This window comes from Poecilia formosa, unplaced genomic scaffold, assembly GCF_000485575.1.
Source record: "Poecilia formosa unplaced genomic scaffold, Poecilia_formosa-5.1.2 Scaffold2362, whole genome shotgun sequence".
In the NCBI taxonomy this organism is placed as follows: Eukaryota; Metazoa; Chordata; class Actinopteri; order Cyprinodontiformes; family Poeciliidae; genus Poecilia; species Poecilia formosa.
In genome coordinates this window covers 1-10,983 of record NW_006802301.1, presented here as the reverse complement: position 1 = coordinate 10,983, position 10,983 = coordinate 1, and the positions used below count along the sequence as shown (strand labels likewise).

General features: G+C 41.7%; 1 protein-coding gene across 2 annotated transcripts; it reads right to left on the bottom strand.

Moving 5' to 3' along the window:
- Positions 1 to 2,575: 2,575 nt before the first annotated feature.
- On the bottom strand, positions 2,576 to 10,027 carry LOC103133199 (FH1/FH2 domain-containing protein 3-like). Of its 2 annotated transcripts, XM_007544973.2 has the most exons (8): positions 9,888 to 10,027; positions 8,960 to 9,121; positions 8,599 to 8,789; positions 7,830 to 8,034; positions 7,668 to 7,691; positions 7,257 to 7,464; positions 5,385 to 5,549; positions 2,576 to 3,555 (listed from the first exon to the last, which is right to left on the bottom strand). In XM_007544973.2, the coding sequence occupies exons 1-8, from the start codon at positions 9,969 to 9,971 to the stop codon at positions 3,479 to 3,481; spliced, it is 1,116 nt and encodes a 371-aa protein (XP_007545035.2). In that variant the 5' UTR covers positions 9,972 to 10,027; the 3' UTR covers positions 2,576 to 3,478. The 2 variants fall into 2 exon arrangements, with proteins under 2 accessions (XP_007545035.2, XP_016523268.1); XM_016667782.1 differs by lacking the exon at positions 7,668 to 7,691 and having other exon boundaries at positions 9,888 to 10,026.
- Between the last annotated feature and the right edge of the window lie 956 nt (positions 10,028 to 10,983).

Below are 10,983 nucleotides of genomic sequence, written 5' to 3'. Positions count from 1 at the left end.
CTCCAGTAGACTCATTGATTATGTTGTCTCCATGTTTGAAGGTAGGAAGCTGGTAGGAAGATGTTGACAACACAATGACAGTTCATCGTGTGGCACTGCTATTTGATTAAACACACATTTATAACCACTTTGCTAAGCGCTGTGCTAAAGGACTTGGGATGTAAAATGATAAAAGTGTCTCCGGTCAGACTTGGACTGTTCGACAGTGCTCAGAGCAGAACCATATCGGACCTAAATAAACCATGACCCAGTTAACTGAACTGGTTAAATACCAATAACAAGCTAATAACAATGCATGTCTCCACATCACATGCATTAACATTAGAGGAACATGTTAAGTTGTAGAAATTGTATATCTGTTCATGTTTGTTGAAGATTTAATTACAGACAAATGAAAATATGCGTTGTAGTACAGGAGATATCTTTATGTTAAGCATGTCGGCCATATTGGAATTTGAGGTGAAACCTTTGTATTAAAAGGGCCTTAAGGTTCATTTGTCAGTTTTTAAACTTGGGGAGGTCTTACTTGAAATATACCAGGCAGATAAGTAGTAATATGTCTTTCTTAAAGACAAAAATAAAATGTACAACACATGTGGTGTAGATCTGTTCTTGTAAACTTAGCATCTAGTTAGTAGAAAGTTGTAATACACCAAAAATACAGTACATTTGGATGTTCTTTGTAGCAACATATAATTCTAATTTTCAGATTATTTCATTCATAATGTTCACACTGTCATTTAATTGTAAAATCACATAAGGAGCCGTTATTAGTAGCAATTTTTGCCTTATTGCTTCCTGTTGAGCATTTTCCGCCACATCTCAGCTTCTAACAGCAGCCAGCCTGTCTCAGGTGACGGACAGGAAAGGTTTACCATCAGCTGTGAGACCACCATGGCTGTTTCAACACCTTCTAGTTTTTAAGTTGTGTTAAAAGGTCGGAATTTCACAAGTTTCTGTGGGAAGTTTTCACTTCCACTGCTTCTTACAGGGGGAGAAAATAATGGTTTATAAAACTGACTGTAAAGGAGTTAACCGACCTGCGATGCTTCCCGTCAGAATCAGTGGCTTGCAATTGTTTTTGCATCACCTTGGTACGTTATAGCAGCTATAAAAAAAGATTAAAATAAACATTTGTTTCCCTTGTGAAAAAACTAAGAAACAAAAACCAAAATAACAAAACAAAACAAAACAAACAGGATCAGCACTGCTGACATTGTTTCTGGTTTTTCTGATCTAAAGCCAATTGGGTTGGAACAGTTGTGTGTAGATGCAGCAGCTCCAGCTGCAATCCTCACTATTTTCTTCCACTCAACTTCCCATTCATATACTTCTTTACCAAGGGAGCTTTTATAGCTGATCCTATTTGTGAAAAATGACAATGACTGGACTGTCAATTAAAAAGGACAACTATTTTAATTATTATTATTTTAAGCAAAACACTGCTTTTGGTTATATTGATTTGTTTCTGGAGAATTTGACTTCTCATCAGCAGTCAGTCACAATCAAGAAAATGAACAGAAACATCACAAATCTTCATTTGTAACTCCATTCTAATTTATTATTAAAGGTACTTAAACATCACTGCAGGAAAAGTCTAAAGAGAAACCATGTTCAGGTGAAAATAAACAGCTTTTTGTGAACTGGAACAATCGCAACACGCTGCAATCAGTTCTATTTTAGAATAAGACATAAGTTCAAAGTCATGCTCTTGTATTCTGCTTTGTCATTGTACCTGCAATCAGTTACCAGAGGAAACTTTACAACTGTAGACTTTGACCCCCCAATGAAGCCCCCTTCCTTGCAGAAATTTAACAGTCCATCTTCAAACTAAATTCTCCATGGCACCAACTTAAATCATGAAAAAAAAAAAAACAACTTTCAAGCAGTATTTAGGTGTGCACCTACTTGTCCTCTGGGGTTGATTTCCAAAACCTCTTTAGATTTATGCTCCTCTTTCTCAAAAGACAGCAGTTTTTGCTTGTATCCCTGTAGTTTCTTCTCCTCCAGGGTGATCATGAGACGCCAGCATGGAGGGGATCCGGACCCCCACAGCAGATACATGGACTGCGCCATAGTTAGACAGGAACCTCACCGCTCTGTCTGGGAAACGTGGTGAAGAGCGACCGAGCAACTCCCACTCTCTAATTTATCTGAAAGTTGGGCGCTCAAAGGCCCACCCATTAGTTAAAGTCTAACTCAGGTGAAAGACGAGAACGAGAAAAAGAAGGTGAACATTCATTTGCTTTTTATTGCAGAATGTGTTTAACACGGCATTTCAAGTGAAAGTGTCTGTCGGCGCTCCTCCGTGTCCGAACCAGGCCGCGCTCCGTGTCCTCTGTTCAAGTCCAGACTGAGTACAACGCAAGCACAGAAATCAAAACGGAAAGTTCCAACACTTCCTCACTCCAACAACAACAAAAAAAGATTTCTGGGACGGACGCATTTTGTCATGGGTTTTCTTTACAATTACAATCCACAGAAACTCCACCTTTCTCACAGACTATAATACAAGTTTCTACAAAAAAACAAAACAAAAAAAAAACGACAAAAGAAAAAACAAAATACGACAAAAGAAAAAAACTAAATACGACACCACCTCACTAAGCGCGCACACTGTCGAACTACAGGATGTTTTACCTGATGAGGGCATTTTACACATTTAATGCAGAGTGCTCTGCGTGTCCGCTACAAGTTTCATCATCGTAGCGTTTTTACATTTTACAAAAAAAAAAGAAGTTCCTCTGAGATTAAAACCCTCCTCCGTTTCAGTCGCTCGTTTCAGCATAAGAGAGGATACATATCAGTTAAGGTGCAAGACGTCAGAGCTTTGCGAAATAAATACTGTAAATGTGACACCTCTGAGCCACCGTAGCTTGGATGGTGATTGCGAAGGTACAGCATTGTCCCTTTTTAAAAAGAAAGGCACTCATCAGCCTGAAAACCTTTCATATTCCTATTTCATATGTACAATACTTTCTTCATTTTTTTTTTTTTAGGGAGATCACCTGGATTCTGGTTTAAAAAAAAACTAATTAAAATTCCTATCAACTGCTTTACAGCAAAAAAAAAAAAAAAAAAAAAAAAAAAATTCACAGCTTCAATGAATCAGAAAAGATCCCTTTGGATTTCTTTAAAAGAACTTTGGAAAGATCCAAGACGTTGAATTCTTTATAGTACCTGCGTGTGACTGAAAGAGATTTTTAAGCTATAGTCTTCAAGAGAACACGTCTTTCTTCACCTCCGTTTTCTGCTTCTGTGCTTAAAATACAAAACGAGAACAAAACACACCATCCCGGTTGGCAGCGTCTTCACTCAGAAACATTAGCAGCAGCTGGTGCAAAACCTGAAGAGGCTTGTGGCTGGTGGGCTGAAACTCTAAAGGCTGACATGGGCGTCTCACGCTGGAGCGTTTCCACAGCAGTGGGGACAGGTTGGGGCTGGGGTCAGGGGTTAAGGTGAGGGGAGGTCAGCATGTTTATGTGTCCGGAGAATCGGTCAACCCCAAAGCGAGAGCTTCTTCTGGTGTAAGGCCGTTTTTAAGAGTCCGCCTCACTGCAAAAAGAAAAAAAAAATATCACAACACCATATATAGAATTCCCATACGATGACGTTTATGAAGGAATGCGTTGAAGAATCATATCGCGACCAGAATCAAACGACTTTCAACTTACTTTGGTTGGAAACTCAAAACTCAATTTTTTTTCTAAATCTTTAAATCACGTTATGTTAAGCGCTAACAGGTCATGCTAGTAGCAGCATGGCCTGCTAGCTGCTAGGAGGTTGTTCTAACAGCTAACACCTGTTAGTTGTCAGCTTGCTAGATGTTAGCTAGTAGCAAACATCTAGCTAGCTAGCAACTGATGTTACAATTGTGGATCCTGTTGCAATGTTCACAATTTTTACTTGTTACTCTTCGTTCAGTAACAAGACGCTGTAACTGAACTAAGAGGACTCACTCAATAACCTTTTCTGGCTTGTTCTCATTAGCACTTCAGTCAACATCCTTCCTCATGATTGTGTAGGCAGCAACACAACATTTCTGTTTTAAAAAGATACTTTCTGTTGGTCTGGTGTTACACAGTGGATCCCCATTTGCAGGGGTTTGGGACCAGAGCCACTTTCAGATAGCAATAATACACAAATACTTGAAACCTCTTCCAAAGTGCTTACAGCTGCCTATTTTAATACTTCAACCACCAAATATAACTTAATATGTATTAATGCACACCGGAAGACATTCAACAGAAGTCTGAAAAACTCTAAATGCTATTTTGCAATTAGATGGAAATGAAGAGCTTTTCTGGTTTCGACCTGAACAATCATAGTGAGCTGCAGTCGGTTCTATTTCAGGATGGGATTTGAGTTCATAGTCAGCCCTCGTTTTTTGCTTTGTCATTGCACCAGCAATCAGCTACTGGAGGAGAAGTCAAAACTGCAGCCTTTGAACTTACCCCCCCCTTTCATTAAAGCTTACAATATTTACTATCAGTAAGGTATTTGAAATGAAGTCGGATAAAAGCCATAAATGGTTATGACAAGCAAATAAGAACGGTGTAGATCATCCCTTAGATTTGGTTGTACGCTTAATATTGTACCTCATTATGTATTTCCTTAGATTTTAGTAAATCTTAGGAATTATTTAGGCGCTGTCCTGTTATATATTTCTGTTCTTGTAGGGTTTAAGCTTGTTTTCTCTCTGCTTATTTCCTTCTAGATCTCCATTAGTCATTTTCTCTAAGCTACCATTATTTTACCCGTGCCATGTCTGCCCCCTTGTGTCAAGATTCACTGATCTCCTTTCTCTCTCTGCTAATTCCTCCCAGCTGTATCCCATTTCCTTGATTACTACATCTGTCAGTAGTTCTCCTTCATGTTGCCTGTTCATCTCCAACTGTTTGTCTTTCACTTTCCTGCGTGCATTTTGCTCTGATCCCTGCGCCTCACATGACAATCACAGGGTTTTTTTTCCCCTCTCACAAACATTAAATTGGACACAGCTTTTTAGATTGTATCACATGACGTTCCGCAATACTTGAAAGAATGCTGAAAAAACAAAAAAGAAGTGTTGTAATTTTTTTTTAGGTGAGTTTTAATTGTAATACAGATCTCTTTGAAAATTTAACTTTTTCTTTGAAATTCTACTTTTAACTTATTTCTGAATGTACAATATAGAAATTTTACATTGTATTATAAAGTAAACTATTAATAATATATTAATTATTGCTTGTATAGAAAAATCGACTAAAATTGGTACTGGGACGTCCACGTTTTACAAGATTGACTACAAAACGTCTGATTGGTGCATCTCTGCTTTTACAGTCTGATTTATACCCAAAGGTTTTTAGCCAGACAGGAAGTGAGCGGAGCTCTTTGGGTCGTACGTGATTTGCGGTTGGCTCTGGACCTCCTCCTCTCTCTGGGCTGCGTTCTGGTTCCCGGGCCCTGCGTGGCCGAGCGCACTATGCGCTCCATGATCTCATCTGCAGCGTCGTCTCCACAGGCTTGCGTGTCCTCCACGGCTGCTGTCCACGGCTGCATGGTGCGACCTGCACCAACAGATGGCAAAAGTTTAACTGCGTGCACAGAAAAGTGCAGGGACAGGGCACAGTTAGCCACTAGGTGGTGCTAAGACACGTAGCCTTTTTTTCCTCTGAACAAAGAGTACCCTTCTGAAATCTTTTTTTAAATAGTGTAGTGTGTGGCTTGTGTGAAATCTCAAACTGTTTCCCCAAAACGTTTGTGCACGCCACTGAAAAACCATCTAATCTTGTGGACATGCTGGATGTTATTGTTTGCATTCTGAAAATTCAAGCATTCGCACAAAGTAAGCAAAAATAACGCAAAAAAACCGGTGAAGAATAACTCAGAACCACTCGTATTCTTCTTTTGCCTCACTCTCTGCGTCGACGCGACGCTACATTCAGACCCGTTGCCATAGCAACCGACAACCTCTCCACAATCCGATGGGGCGGAGATTACGTCCAAAGTGTATCAGAATTCAACAACCAAAAACACGCAAACATTTCCCACACAGAGAGCAGAACATTCAAGGCTATTTCGTCAGGCTTGATGTTTATTTTGCGATTATTGAAAAGTGATTGCCTGAACGCCAGTGTTGATTGATTAGCTAATTTAAACACCTGCTCTACTGATACAGAGAGTTAGTATGTGGGTTGACTCAATTCTGCAGCACATCTGCATGTTAAAGTTATCAAAGTCAAGCTAGCATAACTTACCTACTTCCCTCTCCTTGGCAATTTTTTTTTTATTATTAATTTTCTTTTGCTGACCTGTGAAAGTCCCTTGGACCTTGTTTTCTAATTGTTGTAGTATTAATAGCAAATAGTCCCTTTTCTTCAATATATGGCATATAGTTATGATTTAGAGCAGTGGTTCTCAAATAGTGGTGCGATACCTGGGGGGGCGCGTGTGACCCTGGGGAACAGGCTTTTATTTTTGGGCCGTACTAGTATAAAGTGTAATTGCGCATCCACTACAGTAGGCGGCAGTGGCGCTGTCATTGTTACTTCTGTCACGTTTGCAACAGTGCAACATTTTACGACTTACAAGGCAACAGGTTTGCCTTGGTTAGCAGTGTTGAGTCAACAAAAAGCTCCGACTGCGTTCTGTCTATAGCCTCCGTTATTCAACATAACAACCCCCAACATGAAAAAGTTTTTAACAGGGATGAAAAGAAAAGCGGAGAGAGACAAAGATAATGAGACAAAAGAAAGTCACCCGAAAGCTAAGACGAGGAAATACGACGAAGCGTATTTAGCGCTTGGCTTCACTGTCACTACAGTTGGAGAAGAGGAAAGACCGGTGTGTTTGCTGTGTCTAAAAATGCTCGCAGCGGACAGCATGAAGCCAAATAAATTAGCGCGTCACTTAAACGCCGATAAGCCGCTAGAGTTTTTTCAGTGAAAACGTGCTGAATATCGCCAACAGTCATCCCGCTTTGTGAAGGGTACTTCAGTAAACCATCGAGCGCGGTTAGCATCATATAAGGTGGCGTACCAAATTGCGCAATGCAAAAAGCCCCACACCATAGCAGAGGAGCTGATATGCAGAGACGGATAGTCACGGTGGGGAGTGGGGGGCGTAACAGAAAATAATTGAGAAGCACTGATTTAGAGCATTATGTTGACAACTTGACAGCTAAAACAGAGGTAGCCGTCGTTGGTGAGCAGCTTTTCTGGGCGGGATTTTGGGTGTTGCACCGTGTCTATATCGGACCTCCAGCATTAACTCACCTCCTCTTCCCGGCCGAGATCTGGTCCTGGTCCTGAGTCCCGGCACTCCGACGGCCTCTTTGTCGCCGCCTGTCAGGGTTGTTCTCAGCACAGCCTTCATGTGCTCGTGCTCTGCAGCATCCTCAGTGTGGCCCAGACCCTGGGGCTGGTCGCTGTCCTGCCCACTGGGGGCGCCATTGTTGCTGCAGCTTGAACCGTTGCGACCGCACTGCAGTGAACAGAAGTTCAGAACCGGATCAGAGTTCAGAAATTGGCTGCTTGTGAAATCGGTATTTTCCTAATTTAAATCATGAAGGAAACCAGTTAAATTTCACTCAGATGTTAGGTAAAGAGTTTAAAAACTGATTGAGGAAAAGGTTAGGGTGTTAATGTCACACAAGCATGCACACGGGCAGGCACACGTCTCAATACCTCGCGCTCCTCTTCATCATCAGACTACAGGAGGAAGGAGGATTTAAGATCAGAGAGAAGCAGGGAGAAAAGTGAAAATCAGAACTCAAAAGGGAGCAGAAGAAGAAGAAAAAAAAAAGAGCTGGGAGTGTTTGCGGATGTCCGTGTGTGTGAGGCGCTCACAGGTGCGCTCATGTCCATGATCATCTTGCCCCGGGTTTTGTTGCGCTCCCGGTGGTCGGCTCGTTTCTGCTTCTGCTGCAGCACGCGGTCCCTGGTGGTTCTGTACTCCAGAGCGAACTCGCTGAGGATTTTGCTGAAGCGGTTGACGCTGATCTCCCTCACGCTGTAGGCTGGATGGCCAAGGTACAACAGGAAGGAGTGGAACCTGAGCGGGGAAAGGTGACCGTAACCCCCGGCAACAGTTTACAACAGGCAGAGGTGAAAAATACAACGAGTCTCCTATTTAAACCAGCTAGAGCTAAATCAAATGTTGAAGTAATCACCATTGATTAATCCTTAACTGGAGTATTTAGACTCAAAAAGTCCTATTTAAACTAGTGTTTAATTGTGAATAGTCGTGAATAATCAATTATTGAAATAATTGTTAATTATTTTGGTAATCGATTACTTGTTTACTGGAGTGTTCAGACTCAAAAAACTGAAAAGAACCCTACTCCCTATACAAAACAATGAAAATGAAAAATCTGTAGGATGTGCCATTTTTATCCAATTAGCCGATTAATCGTCAAAAAAACACTATAGATTAATCGATAACAAAATAATTTAAAGAAAACAACAAATACTATCACAGTACAAATTTGTTCAGAATTTTTTTTTAGATCAAAATCTGAGAAGTGCGGTCTGCATCTGTCTCCAGCTTACTTTACTGAACAGACCAGACCTTCGTGGGTGGCCATCACTGCAGTGTAAACTCGGCATGCGGGGCTACCTGTTGATTAGCCTGCGGTGAACGATCTTGAGGATGATGATTCTTTCAGCGCAGTCTTTGAGGAAGTCAGACATCTTCTGCTTCAGCTGGGGCTTCATCTCGTGCTTGGCGATCACCTTGAGGTGGTCCCACGACGCCTTGCAGCGGCGTTCCATCTGACACAAGTTCTCCTGCAGCTGGTCGAAGTCCACCTGATGGACGCCAGAGGACGAGCAGGATCTTTACTTACAGGCCCAACGAGGACGCCAAACATGACTGAACTTTGGGAACACTCTGGTTTATTCAACTTATTTTCTTAATTCCCAGAACCTGTAATTCCTGTGATGTAAAACAGTTTGCTAGTCAGTTTTCTGAAGCGCACCTTTGCGGAACGTGTGATGGCTCCGATCTCGGAGTAGAGGTCGGTGCTCTCTGGGAAGTTTTCCACCACGACGGAGCAGGCGTGGTGCAGCAGGGACTGCTTGTGGACCGTGTCTTTTACCTCTGGGACCTTTTCCAAGTATGTCAGCTCAAAGCCTTTGGCCTGAAAACATTAGTGGGGAAATAACAAATAACTGGCTGAAAAACCTGATAACCCTGGAAGAAATGGCATTTTCATTATTTTTTTTTGTCAAAGCTCATGGGTAAAAATGAAAGCAATACATTACTGACAAAAAAAAACACAGATTTGAAGCTCTGCTTTTCGGAAACAGAATTACCTTCGTGACAAGTATTTCTTGCAAAGAAAGCTTTTCTGAATAGGAATTATGTTGAATGCATGGATGGCTGTTTATCAAGCATACAAAACTGGTATAATGTGAGCGCTTACTCTTATTTTAATAAAGATCGTCTATCCAGAAGTGTATAAGATTCAAGACAGTAAAGATAATGGATTTCTATTTAACCCCCCAAAGCAGTCACTCTGTTTTTTAAACATTTTTCCTGTGGTGTGATGAAAGATTTGGGCGTCTCTCTGGTAAGTCAACGCGTTGTTTAGCTGTGGTTTTTAACTCTGCGTCTTCTGTCAGTACAAAACATGTCTTGGTATCTCCAGGCACAAACCACATTGATAGCTATTATACTTTCCTGCTATGAGTTTACCCATGCTAATCACTTGCATCAGTGACTTGCTCTTTTTCTCAGTGTCTGAGCCAAATAAATGACGTTACAAATGATGTTGAAGTAGTCTGGTCACACATTTTTTTTTTTTTGGCTACGTTCACAGCAGGTAAAAAATAAATGTAAAAAATAAAATCAAATTAATACAGCATATGCTCTTTAAAAACATATTTTGTCGACGGATGACTCACGTTGACGCCATTGAGGAAATTTCCAATGGACAGCAGCGTAGAGAGGATGTATCTGAGAGTTTTGTTCTTCACCAGCTGCTCCATCCCCTCCTTTAGATCCTGCAGTGGCTCGGCCACTTCCTGTCAGGAGAGCAGTACATCATTAGCGGACCCAAACAGAACTCTCGGAAAAACATGTGTTTTACGAGTCTGCGGCAAAAACAGGTGCACCTCGCCTCCCGCTACAAATCATCTGCTCTCGCTTAAGGTCAGGAGAGGTTGTTTAAAGGTTGCTCCTTCGTCGTAAAATATACTCCAGGTTGCTTGAACCCTGAGTTTTTCTAGGCAACAAGCAACAGCTTCTCCCGTGCGCGCGTGTTTGTTTTCCCTGCACGGTATGTTGAGCATTTCAGCAGCAAACAGTCCCCCCAACCCCGCCGTACCAGAAGGGTCGAGCCGTGAGCGCCGCTCCGTCAAAAGCCGCGGTTGCGTCTCGTGCGCATCGAGATGAAAGGAGCCGAAAACCCGTAAACTTTACGCGTGTCTCTTTCTCATGGCTCTCCGGCTTTGAACTTCTCCTCGCGGATGCATTCTTTGCCGGAGTAATCACTGAGCGCATGACGACGGAGGCAGGGGTGCTGCTAATAAAACATGCTTATCTTGTTATGATGTAACTATTTTGATGTTCTGCAGGATGTTGTTTCTTCCTGCCTGCACAAACAACGGCACACATGCTGCGCACCTTCCCACAAACCTCTGCAGCCAGAGAAGTTGGCGATTTGTTTCCAATTAACAAAAAAAAAACAAAAACACACTTGGACCGGATGGCACTTGTGGAAAAGGTACATGTGAACGGTACAGCAAAATCTGACACCAGTAGTCCTCGCCGTTGCACTTAGGAAGTACGTAAAGTCAAGTTGAGGTTATTTGTATGGCCCATTTCAGCAACAAGGCGGTTCAAAGTGCCTTACATCCTAAAAGCATCGTACAGTCACACATTAAGAAACAAATAACATTACATTACTAGCAAGTACACATCAACATTTTTGATCAATGCTCCACTTACTTCTAATCAAAGGCAGCTATGATCAGGTAGGTTTTTAGCCTTGACTTAAAG